Source organism: Tinamus guttatus, unplaced genomic scaffold (genome assembly GCF_059628265.1).
Source record: "Tinamus guttatus ecotype Peru unplaced genomic scaffold, ASM5962826v1 Tinamus_guttatus_pri_ptg000044l, whole genome shotgun sequence".
NCBI lineage: Eukaryota > Metazoa > Chordata > Aves > Tinamiformes > Tinamidae > Tinamus > Tinamus guttatus.
In genome coordinates, this window is record NW_028288578.1 from 2,943,273 (window position 1) to 2,965,283 (window position 22,011).

At 35.7% G+C, this 22,011-nt stretch overlaps 1 protein-coding gene across 2 annotated transcripts in view; it reads left to right on the plus strand.

Annotated features, from left to right (window-relative positions):
* Window positions 1-22,011, plus strand: part of OSBPL9 (oxysterol binding protein like 9) — a 56,983-nt gene that overhangs the window by 33,229 nt on the left and 1,743 nt on the right. The window contains exons 6-21 of one of the 2 annotated variants that reach the window (XM_088536845.1): window positions 126-173; window positions 5,766-5,795; window positions 7,120-7,170; window positions 11,492-11,530; window positions 14,154-14,247; window positions 14,558-14,659; window positions 16,428-16,587; window positions 17,252-17,364; window positions 17,718-17,836; window positions 18,206-18,291; window positions 18,593-18,767; window positions 20,014-20,098; window positions 20,486-20,596; window positions 20,952-21,015; window positions 21,099-21,239; window positions 21,874-21,952. In XM_088536845.1, coding sequence (XP_088392971.1) covers window positions 126-173; window positions 5,766-5,795; window positions 7,120-7,170; window positions 11,492-11,530; window positions 14,154-14,247; window positions 14,558-14,659; window positions 16,428-16,587; window positions 17,252-17,364; window positions 17,718-17,836; window positions 18,206-18,291; window positions 18,593-18,767; window positions 20,014-20,098; window positions 20,486-20,596; window positions 20,952-21,015; window positions 21,099-21,239; window positions 21,874-21,952 — 1,497 coding nt within the window. The remainder of the gene's footprint in view (window positions 1-125; window positions 174-5,765; window positions 5,796-7,119; window positions 7,171-11,491; window positions 11,531-14,153; window positions 14,248-14,557; window positions 14,660-16,427; window positions 16,588-17,251; window positions 17,365-17,717; window positions 17,837-18,205; window positions 18,292-18,592; window positions 18,768-20,013; window positions 20,099-20,485; window positions 20,597-20,951; window positions 21,016-21,098; window positions 21,240-21,873; window positions 21,953-22,011) is intronic. The other variant, XM_088536855.1, reaches the window with a different exon arrangement.

Below are 22,011 nucleotides of genomic sequence, written 5' to 3' on the forward strand. Positions count from 1 at the left end.
ACCAAGATCCATATACCTTCAAAACTTGTTAAATGCTTTTTCTTTTGACATTTCAGTGTTTCTAGCTGATATTATATAGGAAAACAGCATTTTTGGTGTTTTCACAAATTTTTTTTTTCTTTTAGCTGTTTGATGAAAAACTTCAGAACTGCAAAGATGATGAGCAGAGAAAAGCAAGTATATTTTATGTTAAATATTGCTTATTTTACTTTATGTGATGGATTTGTTCATCAATTTGATATAGAGCATAGAAGTTTTAAATAATCTATTTTCACATTCCTCAAGTTGTCAAAGTCACTTAAAACATCTTAAGTAACTGATAACAGTGTAATTTGTGTAGTAGTAGCAGATGAGCTTAATCTTTTAGCAATACTGACTGTTTTTGAAACATTAAAAGTTTCAGTTTATATAGTATATCGTCTAAAGCATTTTAACTTAAATTTGCTATTTATTTAATCTTTAGCAAAGGTTAATGTTTGATTTATTTGTGGGAGTAGCAAAGCTATTCTTAAAAAAAAAAAAAAAAGAAAAATCACATCATTAGTCCGCATCCCACCTAGTTCTGTGATTAACATGGTTTGTGTTGGAATTCTGAGAATGATTTATTTCATTGATTTTAGTTGAGAAAGGAAACCACAGTTTTGGGCAATCTGGAGGGCATTACCTTTATAGGAAGACAGTAATTCATTTAACTGGTGGTTATTTCATTTGTATCCCCTCCCATACCATTTGCAAAAGAAATTTGTAGGTCAAAGTCCAGTCACTGTGTTTAAGAAAGCCTGGCACGTATTTTTGGTGCTGTGGGTTTAGCATAAGCAAACATGCTGATTTTGTATGTGAATGTGTGGTGGCGAGGAAAGAATTAGCATGCAAATATAATGTATAAAGCGTTTGTTACAGAAGAGTTGCTTTTGTTTCAGTAAATATAGTAACCTAAATATATTCAAGTAGTGGTGTACTTTTTTCTCCTTTGCTGTTGAAAAACAAGCTGTTTTTCTTTCAGTGTTTTTTAGTGTTTTTTTTTTTCAGTTTTGAAAACAGTTTGATGGCTCTCTGTGATAAGCTTGCTTCCCTATGCAGTTGTGTATGATGTTTGTGACCTTGCATATGTAACCCGTTTAGTCTGATGCGTTACGGCATCCAAGTGACTTTGTGGTGATGGTCTGTTTCTGTTGTTTTTATTATTATTTATTTTTTATTATTTGTTGTTGCATATGCAGGTTTTAAAAATAACTCTGAAGTGCAGGCATTTTCCACTTAAGCATGTTTAGTCTCTAGACAGCTGTCTAGAAAGAGTAAGACCTGTATTTTTCCTTCCTATGCTTTTTACTGAGGAAAATTGTCCTTGAATTTTGCCCTCTCTCCAGATGCTATTTTGCAGATCAGGCAGTGCTTTTTTTTTTTTTCTTTCCGTGTTACAGTGCTTCTGATCCCTGGAGAGGTCTCACATATTGTGCTAAGTTAGGAGTTAGATGATTTCTTCCTCCATAGCTGCAAGGTATCTACAGAACAGACATTACAGAAAAAGGAGGAAGCTGATTTAGAAGAGGGTCATCTTCTCTGCTTGATGTGTATTGTAATTTACTATAGATTCTATTCTTTATTTAGGAAAAATAAAAAACAAAAACCTTCTGATTACGTTTTTGATTATGTCTGCTCTTGGATTAAAGCAGAGATTTAATAACAATTCTAGCATTTTTCTAGCATTTCCTGTTTATGTAAATACGGTTCAGTTATCAGGTTGTGAGTCTAACCTGCAGGACATTTTCTGGTGAAGCAAGACCTGGTTGTCTGAACGTGATGTTTTTCTCAGAGCTGCATGCTGTTTTCTGCAACTGCTTATGGCCAGGGCTTTAAAACCTGCTGTTTTTGTCAGTATGCAGAGAATTAGACAAACTTTTAATTTCAGAATCTTTTGCCTTTTAAAGATAATGGCATAGGCTATAGGTGTTCCAAGATGTTTCAGGATCTTTTGGATATTATACCTCTGAGGCATGGAGCTTTTTTGAATTTGGAAGAAGACAGTGCGGATACATATTTGATGAATTGCACAGACTTTGAGGAATACTACAATTATCACAAAGCCCCTGTCTTACACTGGTGCTTCTGGCAGAACTACAGCTAACACGATGTAGTAGGATCATATGGATTGCAAACATACTATAATTGTCAGTGCTACCAGTTTTGTGGAAGCTACTGATACAGTACCAGCTATATATATGATTATTTGGGAAAGAAAGGAAAGGGGAATAATCTGAGGGTACTGCCATTGGACCTTATTTGCTTAGTGTCATCAGTATTATTGATGAGAACTGCATTTCTGTTTAGTTTCCTGAAACTATCTTGACCACAGAGAACTTGGGGAAAATAAAACTGTAAGCATCCAAGTGTCAGAGCAGTGAAGAAATGTATATAGGGCAAGCTGAACGAAGCTGACATTTCTTGACAAGCTTTCGGGCAAAAGTGTAGCTGTTGTCTGCACAGCTCTGGCTCACAGTCAGTACTTTTTGTGAAATAAAGCCCGAAATGAGCAAAGAACTTCAGGTTGGGACTGATTACAGGCCAGCTGTCCCTACATGCTCCTACTCCCTCCCTTTGGACAAGCTGATACAGCTCTGTAGCCACATGATTGCGGAATAAGGCAAAAATCCTAATCCTTGAAATAAAATTAGCTTTTTGTTGGATCATCTGTGGCTTCCTAAAAAATGAGATGCCACAGAAATAACAGGCAGCAGGTAAATGGTTTCAATGGCAGCTTGCAGTTTGGTTGCATTGGGTTTTGGATGGGGCTGTTTTCAGCAACCCTAAGTCAGTTTGAAACAATGATGTTTTTCTCAACATTGGTACAGATAGAGGGAGACAGGGATGCAGAAGATAATGCATGTCTGCAGGAAATTGATGCCTGGCTTGAAAATACATCTACTTATTGCTTAGAAATAGAATACTATGTATTAAAATTTTGTCTTCCCCCACTTTCAAGGTAGAGTAGGGATCCTGAAGAGAGAAAAAAAGAGGTAATTTTTAGGTAGTAACTGACATTAATTGGTTTTATTTTTATTGGCTTTTTCTAAAAATCTTCAACACACCTCCTGTTTTGCCTCTTTATGATTTTATTTGCAACTTGTATTTTATGAAAGATCTATTTTTTTACTTTAGTGCTTTTTTAGAGCAGCTGTGTCTAAATAGAAGAAAAAAGATATAAGAAAAAGAGCAAAAGAATGAAGATAGGGTGTATGCACAGCATCTTAGCTCTATAGAGTCAATATGAGGTACAAGCCTCATCCCAACATCTCCCCCAAGCTTTTGTAAGCAAGCTGATGTTGTTGCTTGTGATCCTCCGCTTGTTTTTGTCCCCTCAGTGTCAGGTCTATAGTATGTTTATATAAAAATCTCATGGAGGAGAGTTCGTGAACTTTGTTTTATGGCTGCTTCCTTCCCAGCTCTAGAATTACTCATTGCTTATGAAACCCTGGACTTTCATATCCGTGTTTTGCAAACTCTTACAAATGAAGTGTACACATTGTGCATAAAGTAGATAACCCCTAGGAAAAAAAAAAAAACAAATCTGTCCCTTTCTTTACATTCTGTCCAGTGCACTTTAGTTAGAAGTTCAGACTATTTCATTTTATTTATTTCATTTGTTTAGCCGTAAGGGTCAGGGCTGGTGCATTTTAGGTAGGACCTCTCTGGGTCTGACTTGCTTGCACTGTTCTTTTAATTTTGAGTTTGTATGAAAAAGGTAGAATACTGTAATTTTTCTATGCTGCATTCTTGTGGGGTGGCCAAAGAATGTAAAAGTGTGGAGAGAAAATGGTTGAGTGTATACTGTTTGTTACTACTTGATTTACTACTACTGTTTGTTACTACTACTACTACTTACAAACTACTACTAAACAAGTAGTTTACTACTTGAGTAGTTTGTTACTACTACTTTGAGTAGTAACTACAAGTTACTACTTGATTGTATACTGTTTGTAACTACTTGTTGTTACTACTTGGCCTGATCAGAATAAATTGTTAAAATGCCTAACAAGGAAAGAGAAAAATGCAATTCTGTAATTCCTATATGACTTTGGGTAACCAGTTGACCTCAGATTTTCTGTGTGATCTTGGACAAATTACCTTTTTGTCTGAGCCTAGCGATCAATTTAAAATCCTCTAGCCTAGGTATCAATTAATCTCTCTTTAATTTGCAAGTGGCTAGGAGGAGAAACAGTATAATCACATTATATGACTTGTCATTGCTTTCCAATTTTCAACAAAGATTTTATCAAAGAAAGGAATGAGATACTAATCTATTCAATGCGTAATTATATTGTTATATACTAGAAAAATAATTGAAAAGGCTCATGCCTGCTTACAGTTAGCTATAAAATGAATGATTCTTTTTGATTGTTCAGTGTTCCAGCTGACGAGATCTGTATATTTGGGTATGTTGCCTATTCTGCTTTGGTGCTAAAAGGCCCAGGACTTCACTGAGTTATTGTCAAATTTAAAATGCTTTAGTTTTTCAATACATGTTGATAAAATTTGGTTTTGAGGTATGCTAGAGACATGAAAATAAGAGGGAAAAGAAAGGAGGAATTTATAGTTATTGGCATATATTTTTGCTTGTATCAGAAATAAATATGCTTAGCTTTATAATATAGTAACTTCCAGATATTGTTTGCTAGGTCAATCAAATATATCCAGTGGAAGAGAGTAGGTGCCATATGCCAATTAAGCATAGGTTGTGGAAAATGAAGAAAATATTTGTTTTATGTATGAATAGTAAAACAAAGTTTACAGGCAGATTTTTCCCCAGGCATTAGCTGGAAAGCTGTATCTAGATTTTTATCCACAGAAGCTGACACTGTTTGTTCCTGTAGACTTGCATGGGTGTGACTTTCCTATAGTGTAGAATCTGGGCTTGCAATGCTGTGTGGGGACAAAAGTTACTTTGCACGTTTTGGTTCTTCAGGAATCCTGAAGATTGTGATTGAAGTCCCACAAGGCCTTCACGTTAATCAAAGCAGAGAGGTTCTGTAATTGAATTAGTTTTGGCTCAGTGCTGAGTCCAATTTAATAATTTTGCCCTCAGCAGATAGGTGCAAGGACATCAACAGGATGCATATGCTTCTTAAATAGGTCATGCAGACCTCTGCATGCGTGTAAAAAAGGCATGCAAATGCCTTTTCCATGCCTAAAGTTGAATTCCATGGAGGAAATCTTTATGAACAAGTGTTCCTAGATAAATTTTTTAATTAGGCAGATTTCCAGTGCACTTTTACTGGTGACTTGGAACAAGAAATGTGTGTACTGTTTTTTACACTTTTTTTTAAATTGGGCTTCCCAAACTATGGGAACTATTATGCTTGAATGATGGTATTTTCAAATAATATTAGCTAATGAAATGTGCATCATTCAGTATGCAATGTAAGGGTACAAACTGAGGTTTGAGGAAATTCTTACACTGAATTCCATTTTTTTGCTGTTAATGTTATGCAGAACTGAAGTATGGACTAAGATGGGTAAATATGTCACTACTCAAGAGGTCCTAGACGCATCCTCTTTAAACTGTAATCATCAGTTTGATTTCGGTCTTATCCATTACAGAGTAAAACCTCTAAATGTCTACTTACAAACATTGTCGTTTGCAGGTTGCTTCCTTTCTTCTACCCCTCTCCTAGTTCGAAATTAAACAGAATGTTTGTAGTACAGTATTTAAGTAAAACTAGAGACTTGAAATTCTTCCTCTAACCAAATTATTTGGAATTTCTTTGCAGAAAATTGAAAGTCTCAAAGAAACAACCAGTGTAAGTTTCTTTAATTTTTGGATCTGTTATATATGGTTTCTTAAAAATATTGCCTCACTCGTGAATGTTTTTAAGGTTTTAATTTTACTTTTTAATGTTGGAGCAATAGTGGGGGGAAAAAAACCCTAAAATTCAGACTTGTTTCAAGGGCAAGTGTTCATGTTTTGGTCAGGTGAAAACTTTATTTTCAGCTTTTTTGGGTGGGTTCGACTTTACTGAATATAAATTTGAAACAAAACAAAAAAAAACTACATTTTTTTTCTTGAAATCTTATTTTTAATCCCAAAATATTTATGTAGAGGCATTGGTAGCCTGGAAATGTGGCGCAGAAACGTATCAGCTGCCCCTCTGTGCAGGTGGCTTATGCCTGGCAGCATGCTTATGTTTTAGCTGAACTTCTGAAGACACAAGATAACCCTGTGGGATTATTGATAACGTAGACCCTGGATAATGCTATAGTTTTATGGAGAAATTGCAGTGTTGGATATAAACCTCCATTACAGGGTAAAACTTCTAGTTAATATTACGAAATTTCCGCTGATTCCTACACCAGTATCAAAATTTGTCCTTCCCTTATTTCCTTTCCATCCACCATTTACCCACAGATTTGTGCTCTGCTTGCTTTTCTATAAACTTTTTTTTTTGCCTCTTTTAAGGCACATACTAGGTCTTTCTAACTAATATGTTATTCAATGCTGTTTGGAGATTTCGTTTGCTTTTTAACCCTATCAAAACTTTCTTGCTCTCTTCATCACTTTCTCTCCTTGCTTCCCAGTCTTGTCATCCTGAACCCTGACAGGCTGATGTTAATGTTTCCCAGAGCTCTTGTTTCATGCCATGTGTCTCCATTTTTGCTTCTCATCTTCAGCACTTTCATGGTACTCTCTGCTGTTCTCCTTTTGCAGTATCTCATGATATGTTAAGTATCAGAACTTGCATTGTTTCATTTTGTCAAGAGCTTCCACTGCTTTTGTGTTACTCAACTTTATTTGCTTTCCCTCTCCCCTTAGTTTGAGCTTTGACAGAGAATTTGGGATATCTTTAATAAAACAACAAAAAGCAGTGCTGCACAAATGCAGTGGGTATGCTACTGGCTCAGAAGTTATCTGCTTATAGCTGCTCTGATTTTTCTATTGCTGTGCTATTGTCTTCAGCAAAAAAAAAAAAAAAGAGGCAGGGGAAAGGTAAAATAGGACTCTACAGAAGTGAAGGTCCATTTAATTCTTGTTGAATATTTCAGCTAATATTGTATGTAAGCTATTAAGATATCTGTAAAAACAAAATATAAGATGCTGATTTTGTTTTTATTTTCTGATTTTTCTAGAGTATGGTAGAATCAATAAAACACTGCATTGTGTTGCTACAGATTGCTAAAGTAAGTACACCGTAAAAATTTTTTGAACTGTAATTATATGGTATTAGTTTGTGTGAAAACTCACTTTTTATCGGACAGTTGAAATCTTAGAATATGTTCTATCACACATGTTCCAGAATATACTTTTTAAAATGGCATAGATTAACTTTTACTAGTATTTTAGTAATGTTTCAGTACTATTGAGTTCTATAGCAGACAATCGTGTTCACAGCCCAAATTTTAATTACTTTATTCAGCCTTTTGCCTTTATGTGGGTTTTAATAGGGAAATAGTTCTAAACGTATAGGCTATAGTCAATATAACCTATTCGTTTTGTAATTTGTAAAGCTTCTAAAATATGAGGATAAGCAATTTCTTGTTAGAGGTAAGGGGGGAAAGTCCTACACAAAAAAACACCTCTTGGCTTTCTACAAATAGTAAAAACGTGTATGACAGTCATAAAGTTTATATTTAAAGGCTGTGCCGTATTTTTGCTGTGTTGCCATTGCAAATGTCTTTTTAAAGTATTAGCATCCCTGCATTCATCAGGTCAGGCTTCCCACCTGAGAAGAAGCTTTAGATATGTACTTTCAGGTTTTGGATAAGCCGTGTGTATAAGTGTATATTTCATTGACTCATTTGAAAATTCCGATTTTTTTTCATATGTTAGCTATTATAAATGATAAGATCAATAACTGCTGTGGCCCATCAAATAGCATCACCACTAGCATTGCTTCCAAAGCCTTTGATTGCTTCCTCACAAGCTACAGTGATACCCCTGGGTCACTAGGTCAGGATTGGTACTGTTTTGAATCTGCTTTAAAAACTTCTCTTGATCCTCTGATCTTTATATTTGCATTTGCAGGGCAATTTTTACTGACCTGAAGTTGCTTTTCAGAAAACTCATGTTCCAAAAAGCTCCACATGCAAAAAAAAAAAAAAAAAAAAAAAAAAACTTCTAAAGTTTTAAAGCTCCCTTCAACTTGTAGGAAAAGCCAAGTAAATTTTTTGTTTTGCAGAGTTTGCAATTAGTCTAAATCAGAGCCTTCTACAAATGTAAGGATAACAGAACAAAAATTGAATGAAACTAACTAGTCTTTCTGCTTCATTTAAGAATGTGACCAGCATAGATAGTAAAAGGAAAAATAATGATGTTAATCTAAACTGATTTGACCAGTCTTTTAGTAGGTTGCAAGTTCGTGAGGATCTTGGAGTTTCTTGAAATAGGAATTATGTGTGAAAATAATTGGGTAATGCACTTAGGCTTTCCCAGCACTTAATTTTTTTGTTATCTGGTTAAAGATAGTGAGATTTGCATATTGGATTTTTTTTTCAGCTTCTGACAGGCTTTCATATGTGAAATGCAGAGTATGTTAACTATGAGCTGTTTATGCGTCAGGAAAGGAACTTTAAAGAGACTAACACCATTTTCAGAATTTAAGACTGAATTTAATCTAATTTATTCAGAAATAGGCATAAGCACTGTACTCTGGCTGAACTGCTGCTTAACTGGTTGAATGCTGCTGCTTGTCTTCATTTCTAGATGCCCAACGTGTTTTACAGAGTCTTGAGGCCTGTGAAATTTGAAGTGCTTAGAACCCTGCAAGATCAGGTTCCTCTGGGTTCAGTACTCATTCAGTAAAGTGTCAGTGGTTCAGTAAAGTCATGTCAGTGCCCAATAATTTGCTATCATTTGGTACTGGGTATATTTAGAATTGCATTAGTACCACAGTACCAGCAGGTTGTGTGTCACTGGTGCATTTGGAAGCAGAGCAGGCCTGTAAGTTGCTTGAAGTAGCTGTTGGAGAACTAATGTGTAACAAGTGACTGCCTGGTATTTGGTTACTTACCATATAAATGTATCTAACTGTTGTAAAGTCACAGAGGGTCAGTTCCTGTGAAATTGTTTTAGCTGTATTGTGCAATACAGTAGCAAAGCTGGGAGCAGAATTATAGTCTGCTTTTCAGATTCTTGGTCAAAGCCGACTCCAGGAAGCTGAGTTGGCTTTCAGGGCCCGTTGGATTCCTTTTCTCTAATATGCTATGGATGAGTTAATCTTGTGTTGATAATAAGCTGATCTATCTTACATTTTGTTGAAAAGTAGCTTGTTAACAATGGCAAACTGAACTTGTAGTGGCCAATTTTTTGATCAGGTTCATGGCTCCAGGTAGCATATAAGCACAAAGGTAGATGTGGAGTCAGGGTCTTTTTTGAAACTAATTCAATAAATGGAAGAAGTTGATTCAGGCACAGCCTCTCTAAATCTTCCTGCTCTTTTAATAACCTTTTAATAACCTTTCCATGAGCTTTACTGGTATCCTGATTTCTTACTGCTGTAGGAAATAAGAGAGTAAGTCTGTCAGTTGCATATATGCGAAACTTTATATAAAACTTCTTGATTCTGACTGGCAGCTTTCTCTTCAGTCCTTCAGTATATAACCTTATTTAAAAAAAAAAAAAAAGTTTTTTTAAAGTTATTTATTTTACGTATTTATTTATTTTCCCCAAAGCTGTAAGGCAAGTATGGCTGCTAAAATAAAACCTTTTTGTCAATACCCCTCCCATTTTTATTTCTCCAGGGCCTTTCGTATTAGGGGATTCACTTCATGATTGCCTGTTGATTGCTTGCATATGTTGACACTGCTTTCTGTAAATGTGTTCAGTTTCAAATACATAGCCATTTATTATTTGCATGATTTTGATGTATTGAGGCAAATCGGTTTCTTATCGTGCGCTAAGTTGCACTGTTTTGTGGAGTTGTAACAGCCTGTCTTCTATTATTATAAATAATAGGAATATGAAAAAATCCATAATGAATATTGAAGTAAATACCAGCTCAATAGGTATATAATATAGTACAGTGCTTTTGCAAATACATCTTACCAAGAGGTAATCAAAAAACTAAGTGGGACGGATAGGTGAAGCCTTTAGCTTGTGTAAAGGACAGCTGGAGTTGCCTGGTTTTGCTGATGATCTGTGCATATAAAATGTGTGTGTAGTGGTTTCTCAGTGATTTGCTAAACTGCAGTCTTATAACACAAATGTATATTATGCATTTAATGACTTTTATTATTTAGATACTAAGCTCTGGATCTTTACCTTACCTTTTTCATCCCATTCAATCCCGATTTTGCCTGTCTAGCTTTGTGGCATTTCTCCTTTCCTCACACCATCATCATGCTGCACAGCTTGCTGGTTGCTGCCATGGATAGCAGTCTTTTTTTATTTCTCATACACAAGAGATGATAGTATAACATGGAAATATTGTGAGCAGAAAAAATGTTAATGTATTTGGACATAGGTGGCATTCCTGTTGGTCACTCTGTAACCCGGTGGGACTCAGTGCTCTTAGTGTCCCCTTTTTGTAATTAAAAGCCTTCCTTAGGAAATGTCAACTAGCAGTTTTGGGCAGCCTATTGCAAAGTGTATAAGCATGTAGTATTGAAGCCATTTTAAGTATCAAAACATATGCCTAAGTTCATGACCTAACTTCACTTTCAATATTATTTACAGCCTTTTTTTTTTTTTTTTTTCTCTTGATTCTCTTTTTCTTCATAACTTTGACAACTGGAAATTTGGAGAAATACTCTGCAGATCTCTTACAGATTATACTGAACAAAGCTATGGATAGATGTGCTGGCTAATATGAACTTTGTGGCAGAAACAAAGAGTTCTGACTGAGTGCATTAATAGAAGTTAATGCAGTTGCTGGCACAGTGTTAAAACTGTGCTCCCTCTCAATGGACGCTAACTTGCCTGTCGCTAGTGTAATTCCCCCGATGACAGTTCTTTCCATGCATAGCCCGTTCTTCACATAAGCCTCTAGGCCAAAGCTAGTCTCTTAATAAGATAAGCTTTACTAGATTTTAAAACATTTAATTTAAAGAGGCACTTTTGCCTTTCAAAAGCCAGAAGTGATTTTGAAAACTTGACCTATATGCTACCCATTGCTCCAAAGAAACCAAGAGCTTGATGTGTATTTAGGGACTCATCAATACTACAGACCAGGTTCTGGGGGATTCCCAGTTGTTTAACAGGAACCTACATTGTAAGGTGTAATAGCATTATGCAGTCTGGAAGGATTTTATTTTTTTTTTTTAATGTTCAAATTTGTGTGAACAGATTTTCAGAACACACTTATCAGATGTGCAGTGACAATGTATAAGATTGTTTTTTTTCTGAATCTGGTTTCTATTTCACATGATTAGAAACATTAACGTTTTATGGCTGAAAAGGTGAACATTTCTGAGAGAAGCTGAACTGTTATAGCTCTCACATAACACAGAACTGATAAGTCATACAAGATTGATATGTTGATATTTTTAACATTTTTTCCTAAAGGACCAAAATAATGAGGAGAAGCACGCAGATGGACTTATAGTAAGTTTACATCTAATATTTATCTGCCTTTATTTCTGCAGAACATGTGAACAGAGACCTGAATTTCCACTCACTTTGCAACATACCTCCTTCTCTCTCTAATCTACTGCTTCAAGTCTCATGTTAAAAAACTGCTGAGTTGTTAGCTGCTGAGGTTGGCTGCCACTTTTGCTGTTACAAAATATAGCAGCTGGTTTTATACTGACTGTTTTAAATGGCTGAACACTTAGATAAAAATCTGCCATTTGAAGAGCTGAAAGAGGCAATCATTGAGATAGAAATAGTTTTGTGTTCCATCTAAAATATCTTTCTGTATAAAATAGATCTGCTATCCAGCTGGTTCAGGTAGTTTGTCTTCTCTACTGTGCTCATCTGACACCAAGTTTTATCTTCCTCATTTTTAATTACTTCTGTCATCCTTGATTTCAGTCATGTGTGACTTTCTGTTTCTTTGTTCTGTTTTTGTCACTTGAAAACCTTTCTGATATTTTTCTTAGGAAGTTGGTTTCAGAATAACCTAACCGTCTCAGAAATCATAATTTGTTTTAATTACATTTGATGGTAATTCCTAAGCTCTATGACATGCAGTTTTAGTAGTATGGTATTTCTGGTGTGAACTTTGAAGTAAAGATGGATGTGCAAGCTTTATTTTAATGCTTATTGTAGATATATGTGGAGAGTTGCATCATGCAGCTCCTGGAGTTAGGGAGCATGTTCCATTGCCTGTCCTGGAAGGCAGGTTGTGCTCCTGCAGTTTTCCAGGGCAGAGCTGTTCTGCAGCTCTGTGTGTTTGCCCCTTGGCTCTATCTTTTCTCAGAAATGCAGTATAGATATAAGACTTTCGATAGTCCTAAATTTTATTAGCTGCTACTGTGAATGTCCCTGGGCTAGGGTATGTTAAAAAAAGAAAAGCCGTATTTTTCTAAGGTGATGCAGCAGTGATTATGAAGGCTTCAGTTTTGAGGCCATTGAGGTTGACAGGATAGCTCAAATTAGCTTAGGTTTAAGGTCAGGATATTGCTTCAGGTTCAGAAATGCACTGTGAGCTTGATATCATGGTGAAGGGAAGCTTTTATATATATATATATAAGTATATATATATATATATATAAAATATATGATTTTTTTGACTTTTTTGTTTTTCAATTGTTATTAAAACAAAAGAATAGGAAGTATTTTTAGATATAACTTTGCCTATTTCTAAACCATGAAGGCATACCCCAAAATACTTACGGCAAAACTAGTTAATGATGCAGGAGGGAGAAATATTGAAGAGTAAGGTCAGAAACCTACATACAGAATCAGAGACATGATTGCTGTGTTTTCTGTAGTGTTCTGCACCATTTTGTTTTTAGTTTTCCTGAAAGCTAGGGCAGGTAGAAATAACAATGGCATTTTGTCTATCATAGGGCTCATCTTCCTCCTTGTGGTCTCTCAGGTGTGATAATGATTTTAACTATGAAATATATGGGACAGGGACCTACTTATGGTGCATGCATATCTGCATGAATAGTTGGAAGTAATGTATGAGGGATGGCTCTTCCTAAACCATGTGGCAGAATGTTGTGGAGTAGCAGTGCATGTAACTGGATTAATTATTCGCACGTTAATCAGAAGCCACATCAGAAGCCAAAGCTTTGGAGTTTTATAAGCAGGAAATAGTAGTGTTGTTTTCAATTATATGCATTTTTCATTGGGTTGTATCTTCATTGGGTTGCTGATTCTGATGCTAGGAGTTTACTTCAGTTCAGAGTAAGGGTTAGCTGGGAAAAGAGACAAGAAGCAAGTCATCTATGTGTTGGAAGATGGGAGGAAGGTTAAAATGATAGTTTTCCTGGATAGAATTAAAATACAGATATTTGAGAGAGGTTTTACATGGCTTTTCCCCAAAACAGCAGGATTTTTTTTTTTTGCATGTTATCCTATAGAGGAGCAATTCTTAGGTTCTAACAAAGTTAAAGGTCAGTTAAGCAAGGTTAATCCATGCTAATTTGAATTAAAAGCCGCAGTCACTTATCCAGCAAGCATCTTGGAAATCTAAAAGTCAAAAATATTTACTGAAGCCAGTGACTTTTAAGTGCTGAACTGGGTTGGTGGTTGGCTTTCAGAGAGCTTGAGTTTGTACTAAGTTGAGATGTTCCTGTAGATGGAGATATATTGAAAACTGTCAGTGTGTATTCAAAGAAATTTTAGCAACAAAGTGCCACTTTATGGCTGAAAATGTGCAAATATCCTGTTTTAACTCATGCATTGACTTAGTGTTGTCTGGACAAATTGTTTGCTGAAGAATTTTTTTCCTGCACACAATAGTTGCTAATGAACATGGAAATCATAGTTGAAGATAAAATTTGAAATACAGAACTCTTTATAACACAACTGAAATCTGTAGCAAATTCAGTTTAGTATTTTAAAGTTTGTGTAAAGAATCAAAGTATTACTGTTTTGGAAGTATTTCTTATGTCCTCTGCTGTCCATTTGTGTGTCCTTTTTCCTCTCTCAGGACTTTGCTATCCTGCATTTGGGTATTTCTTGTGCTCACAATGTTCTTAGCATCTATGCTTTTTTCTTTTTTTTTTTTCCTCCCTAATTAAGGAAAAAAATGTACTTTTTTACTTTATTTCAGAGTACTATAAATCCTGTTGACGCAGTGTATCAGCCTAGTCCTCTGGAACCATCGGTGATCAGCACAATGCCTTCCCAGACTGTCATACCTCCAGGTATGATGTATAGAAAGGAATGTAGCAGGAATAGTAAAGAACAGAGGAGGATAAAACTGCAGCCTAAATGCATAGGCTGCATAATGGTGGGTAGCTTCTGGGGTATGTTTGCAAAACAGATGATCTGCCCTGCAATTTTTTTTTAATGTCTTCTTTGACAACTAATGAATAAAGCTAGGCAATAATAATGAGAAAATGCATTTTTTCCAACAAAAGCAAAAATTCTCCTATTTAAACATGGGTTTTGGGATGTTTGTTTTGTTTGGGCTGATGTTCATGTGTTGTTTAACATACGAGAATTTCCCCCTAGAACCTGCTCAGTTGTGCAAATCAGAGCAGCGACCCTCATCCTTACCAGTGGGACCTGTGGTAGCATCACTTGGAAACCAGACTCCAACACCAAACAGCACAGGTACAGTTTTGTGCGACTGTTGTGCCAAAGTACAAGAAACAAAGCCTAAATATATAGTGTCCATAATCTAATGCAGCTGTCTATTATGATAATGCTATATTGGCCGATTATAAAGGAAGAGTTTAAACTACTAGAAATTTTGCTCTTAGTCTTCTCTCTCTCTCTCTGTGAGCAATACTGATATTCCCAGTGATCACTCATCAGAATTTCACCCATTTTGTCCTGATGTGATTGGGAATAAGGTGGACGGTATACAACTGCAGTGAAATTGAATTACAGAACTTGTAATATTTTATTGGATTATAGTGTTTTTAGTATTTTTATAGTATTTATTTGACTTAAAGTCTTAGTGAGGGGAAAATATCAGTACAATCTGGATGATTGCCACTGGGTTTGTAAAACTTTATTTCTAAAGAATTGGAAATAGATAAATATATTACCACATGCTCTTTCCTTTTTGTCTGTTCTTCTCTTGTCTTCAATATGATTTAAGAATGTAGAAAGAACATGGAAATTGTCATCTTAAATTAGACCTGATATCTATCTTAATTCACTACCTACCTGCAGTTGTTTCAGAAGAAGCAATAAGAACCCTGCAGAAAGCAGCTCTGAGATAATCTGCTTCCCAGCAGGAGGTGTCAGCTTGGATGCTAACAGCTAGAGCTTTGCTTAACCTTTGAAGCTCAAGGTTTAATACTCTTTCCATGGAGTTTTAATAATTAACTATCATGTATGGTACTGCTAACTATAAAAAGTCTTTAAATTCTGAGTCCTTGATCTCAAACACCTCATGTGAAATGAATTATACAGCATGTAATTAAGATGCGACGGAAAGTCTTGCTTGTGTACTGGTTTTGTATGTATTACCTAATGTAATAGGGAAAATGTTGTTCTTTGAAAAAAGATGATGAAATCCTCTCTATATCCTATATTGTTTCGAATGTCCTTATCATATACTCTCCTGCTCATTTACATTAAATATAAGCTAATTTTATGAATTGTTCTTTAACACAATTTACTTCAGTCTTTGAATATTTCTTTGCTTGAAGTCCAGTAGCATCTGTTTTAAAATGAACTGATCAATATTCCATACACTATTCCAAGTTGCACTGTTAAAGTGTATGAAGTTGTTATAATCATCTGTTTATAACCCCTTAAAAAAGCTAATCTTTTAATTAAAAAAAAAAGTCATAGTTATATATATAACATAAAATTTCATTTTTCTGTCTGACTTTTATTCTCCTGATGTGTTTTTTGTATTGTCCAGTCATCTTAGCTATTTTTTTTAATAAGAAGGTAGTGAACTTTGGAAAAAATTTCCCTGGAATGATTGTGATATCATCTTGGGTGATATTTAAAATCTGACTGGATGTGATCTTGAGCAAACTGATTTAACTTTGAAGTTGTCAGTGCTTCAGGTGGGGAACTGGACCAAATAACTTCCAGAGGTCCTTTCCAACATAAATTATTCTATAAATCTATACCAGTTTTCAGAATTATTATTTTGCTTTTAAATTACAACTGTGAGAGAAAACTCTTTATATGTTATTGTTGTTCTGTGTTGTCATGTTCCTGGTAGACCTTTCTTTTATTATCTGTTAAATGAAATTCAACCTGAACCAGACTAATTATCACTTTCAATTTTCTAAGTTATCCTATCTTCTGAGTTCATTTATTAATTTGATCTATCCTACTCATAAATTAGGACTGGAGGATTTAAAGTTACTTCTGTTTTATTAAATCTGTAATTCTTTCTAATACTCTGCAGGAAGTGGACAGTCAGCACCTAGCAGCAGCCTAACTTCTCCAAGCCATGTCAATCTCTCTCCAAATACAGTCCCGGATTTTTCCTACTCGAGCAGTGAGGATGAGTTCTACGATGCTGATGAATTCTATCAGAGCAGTTCTCCCCCAAAGCGTTGTATAGAGTAAGTAGCTGAAAAACTGTAGACTCAGACTGCAGAAAACAATGCATGGCTTGTCTACTTCTAGGGGTTAATGTAAAAAAGCAAATAAGTCATACAGTCAGAAATAAGCTTTGTCATGTGACAGATCATGTGGATGTGACAGATCACCACAGCACAGTTGTCTGTCTTCCCCTATTCTTCTTGTACCTCCCCATTGCACACAACATACGCACTGGCAAAACTAAAGCAGATCAAACTTGGGAAGCCACCTGCTCAGAAAGAGAATTGATATGTGACCATTGGGTATTTCATACGTATTTGATTCAGAATTTGGGAAATAAATGATCCTCCTCACACTTACTAGAAAATCTTCAAGAAGTTGATTTCCCTTTTCCTCAAAATTTCTGCTTACAGTCTTCCTTTTTCCTTTTTCTTTAAATTAGAAAAGGGATATTATGAGATGGTGTATGTTTCGAAGAGGAATTAGTCATTTTTATGCCTTTACCTTATAACCTTGAGCCTGCAGGCTTTCCTAGGCATTAAATTTTCTGTGAGTCAGCAGGTAGCATATGTTAATGTCTGTCACTGATCTCCTTAGGAAATTGATGCCAATGTGCATCCAATTCTAATAACTTGGTCTGAATTAGCTCATTGTGAATAATGAAAAGTTAATACTCTTCTTCAGTTCTTCAGGGTCTGCTGCCGTTCTGACTCGCAGCAGCACAGGAAGTAGTCTGAAACGTCCAGATACCACAGAGTCCCTCAATTCTTCCATGTCTAATGGGACAAATGATGCTGGTGAGAGAACTGTGTTAACTTTCAGTAGGGAGCTCTTGGTTCTGATATCTGTCATAAACTATTTGATGTATGTATGCTTGTATATATGACATAATGCTTGTGGAAGATGGTGTATCTGCTGTTTATTTACTAATGGAGAACTGTCAAATTTGAAGACTTTAAAATCTTTGTTTTATGATTAAGGCTTTCTTGACACCTAATATACATGCTAAGTTAAATATAGACAAATCTTTGTTTTATGATTAAGGCTTTCTTGACACCTAATATACATGCTAAGTTAAATATAGACATTCTTTGAAGGTGTTATATCTTTCAGAAAAGAGTAATGAAAGCTGTTTGGTCTTTTTCTTTAGATCTTTTTGATCCTCCTGATGACAGAGATGATGATGGGGAAGGAGAATCGGTAGAAGAACATAAGAGTGTTATCATGCACCTCTTGTCACAAGTTAGATTAGGAATGGATCTAACAAAGGTAAGTTTGCCTACTGCTCATTTGAGGGACTTAACCTGAACTATGTGTAAATCAATATTAAAGTAATATCCTAACTGTATACTTGTTCTGAGACCTAGTTGAGCTTTAATCTCTTTTGTGTGATACATTTATTAATTGGGGTTGTTACTGGGTGGAGGAAAATCTAAGTAGAATAAATATATCTAACTGCTAAAAGCCTGTAGATTGGAGAAATAGATTGAAAATGGAAAATAACTTGTTTTTTCGCTTTGGACATTGTCCTTGCCTGTAGACTTGGGATAAGAGGAGTGTTGTTGGATGATGTGTAAGCTATTTATGAATAGTATGTAAAAAGAGCTTTTGTCCCCCACCCCTTTTTTTTTCTCCCAGGTGGTTCTTCCAACTTTTATCCTGGAAAGAAGATCATTGTTGGAAATGTATGCTGACTTTTTTGCACATCCGGACTTATTTGTCAGGTACTTGATTTTTAAAGAGCATTTTAACAGGTTAAGTTTTTGTTACGGCTCTTGTGGGCTGGCCAAGAAATGTTACTAATTTTGAATAATAATACTGGAGTTTTAATCTAAACCTGAAAGTTAGTCAAAGTAGTTAAACACAGTAGTCTAGTCAAACTTCTACCGATTGAAAACATCTTTTGCATTTGTGGCAAAAATACTTGGAACGTTAGTATTTACATTTAGATTGCTGTTAGGAAGCAGTGACTTGCTTGTGTGACATGCTGCCTAGCCTTATTTTTTCCTCTCGTGTTTCATGTAGCATCAGTGACCAGAAGGATCCAAAGGAACGAATGGTTCAAGTGGTTAAATGGTACCTCTCAGCTTTCCATGCAGGAAGAAAAGGGTCGGTTGCTAAAAAGCCTTACAACCCCATTTTGGGCGAGATCTTCCGGTGCCATTGGGTATTACCAGGCACTGAAGGTGAAGATGATATGGTTAGTTTTCTAGTGGTATCTTTTTTTGGTGCTTGGAATGAACACAAGTAATTCTCTAAGCTTTATTAATGTACTGACTGGAATGTCTTATGCTATGCTTATGTAGCAAAATTGACAAAAATGTGGCAGTAGCTGAACTTATTTTTCTTCCTTCCTCCTTTTCCTTGGGCAGATGATATTTTAAATATCTTGCATAGCAAAATTTGAGTGGTAATTTGTTTATTATTATCTCTAAAAACCTTTTCATTTGTTGGAAGTGCTTTTTTTTCTGAATTGTTTCTAGGACTTGAGCATGAATTTATTTCTTTCCAAAATTCTCATCTTACCAATTCTCTAATCCCTTGCATTTTAAGTGATGCACTTGCATCTTATCAGTGGCGCCCTATTCTGGCTCTGCTAAAATACTTCATGTAACCTCGGTGCAGTATGTCCTACAGGTGATTGAGGTGTAGCATTTTTCCAATTTAATGAGTATTTGATATTAGCGATATTTGTCTTTTATGAGAGGTACTTTGTGGAACCACACAAATTTCTAGGATGAAATGTGTGCAGTCCCACATCCCACTTCTAGATTAAGTTTCTTTTTAAAGAAATCATCATTTCTACTCCTTTTTATTCATATCAGTCCTGAAATGTATCTCTCTCTCTCTCTCTCTCTCTCTCTCTCTTGCTCCTCTTCACATTTACTCTTTGAGTAAATCTTCCTGTTGTTTTTGTGGTGAATATTTGGGGTGTGCTGGCAGAAGACAGTTTTGTGTTGGTGCTTCTAACTTCTGAGTTACATTTCCTGTTTTGCCACAGGAAATGAATGCATTATATGGGTGTGAGCTGTGCAACATCTGACTATTACTACTGTGCATCTGGGGCTTGCTGAGAAGCAAAAATGGAAACTTTCTGCCACCCACCTGTTATTACTTAATAAGAAACTAAGCAGATTTCAGCATTACTTTGTAATAGGGTTTATATGTGACTGTTCCAGTTTAACTGGGGTTTCAGTATCATGCCTCTAAATATTTATAGTTAAAAAAGAAAGAGAGAGAGACAACAAAATTTGGAGGGTCATTTTAGGATTAGAAATAAGGAGTTTTTCCTTACTCAAATTAGCGAACAGGCAACTGCATTAAGAATATTGCAGTACATTTTTAGAAGCCTATTTTAAATGTGGACGCTGCCTCAAAAGCATCCATTCACTTTTTGGTGTTTTGAAAAGACCATCAATGAATGAAACTGTTTTATTATCTTCCAGGAACCAGTTTCAGAAGGACCAATTCCTTGGGTCAGTAAAAGCAGTGTAACGTTTGTGGCAGAGCAGGTCTCTCATCATCCTCCAAGTAAGTTGACCGTAACTCTATGAGTACAGATGGTATCTGTACATTTGTCTGGATAGGAGCAATAGTAAAGTCAGTTTTTAGTGTAGGTCTTCCGTTTGTTTTCTGTATGAATTTGAGTGCTAGAAGTCCCGCTTGGATGCCACCCTGTGCCATGTGCTCTAGGTGACCCTGCATGTGCAGGGAGGTTGGACTATATGAGCTCTAGAGGTCTCTTCCAACCTTAAACATTCTATGGTTCTATGAAAAGCTGTTTTTGCTATAAAGACTGGGAAATGAAAAACATTTTGCAAGCTGTAGTCACGTAAGTATTAGGCCCTTTGCAATATTTCCCGATAGAGTAGTTTGGAAAAAGTACTGCTGTCTTTTTAACATTTTTTTTCCCTTCAGTTTCAGCATTTTATGCAGAGTGTTTTAACAAGAGGATACAATTCAATGCTCATATATGGACCAAGTCAAAATTCCTAGGAATGTCTATTGGTGTTCATAATATAGGGCAAGGTAAGTGTACATGAAGTTAATGAGAGAAATTAACTTTCTCCCATTTATACAGAAAATATTTCAAGTCAGTCTCAAAGCTGAGGAGCATTTGATACATGTAGATTTTACCTAGCTATAAGCTTTAGATCCCCTGTGTAGAAAATTTACACACAGTGCGCTTGAATCCCTTTGGGCCCAGTCTCTTCATGAGCACCACACTTCTCCCATAGTCAGCATCTATGAGAAAAATACAGCTCTTCACCTTTCCTTTTTATTTTCTACCTGCTTTTAGTGAAATATGTCAGGAGATTGCTTGAACAGTTTTCTAGGAATTTTCCAGGATGTTTTTAAGTGCATTTTTGTTTTTCTTTGCTAGGGTGCGTCACATGCCTAGACTATGATGAACACTATATTTTGACCTTCCCTAATGGTTATGGAAGGCAAGTAAATGCTCTACCTGATACTTTTATTTTTAATGCCTTGTAGTACTTAAATGGTTATAACTATACATTTATTATTTCAGATCTATTCTCACTGTACCATGGATTGAACTTGGTGGAGAATGCAGTATTAGTTGCTCAAAGACAGGCTATAATGCTTCCATAGTCTTCCACACAAAACCGTTTTATGGAGGAAAGAAGCACAGAATTACAGCTGAAATTTTGTAAGCTGCTTTCTGTCTTTGGTTGATCTCACTGCTATCTCCTGGTTGTTTTTAAAGTCAATTTTATGTACCAGTGTAAAACCCTGAAACAGCTCTACCCAGTAACCTATTGGGGTGTCATTAATATACTGCTGCAGCCCATTTCATATTTATTTATACCTGTGTTCTGGTGCATTTTAGTTAGATCCTGTGCACACAGAATTTGTCAAAGAATCTCATCTCTGAGGGCTGCTCTACCAGTAATATAAATATCAGAAAGGGACAGGCCAAAGGGCATTTATAAACTGGTTATAAGTCACTTTGTGGCACTTGCACTTTGCATCTCACTTTTAAAACAGTGCTTGTGTTTTCCAATAGTACTGTGTTGAAAGCCTGTTGTTAGATTGCTGAGCTTTAACTGCAAACCTAAGGCAAGACCCATTGTATATTGGCACAGCACTGTCTTTTAAGGCTTGTGTCACTTGAGCTAATATATTTAAAAACCCTCCCCTTGGAAACAGAACTTTGGTCTTTTCAGTATCGGTGATTGTCACTTTAAGCCTTTTACATGAACAAGTGTCGATTAAGTTTGGATCCTTTGGGCTCTTTTGGTTAGTGTAATGCAAATGAAAAATGACTTTCTCTCTCTCTCTAGTTCTCCCACTGACAAGAAACCCTTCTGCTCCATTGAAGGAGAATGGAATGGTGTCATGTACGCAAAATACACAACAGGGGTAAAGCTATTTTTTTTCTTTCTTTTCAACAAAAAAGGAAAGGACTAGGTTTTGAAATA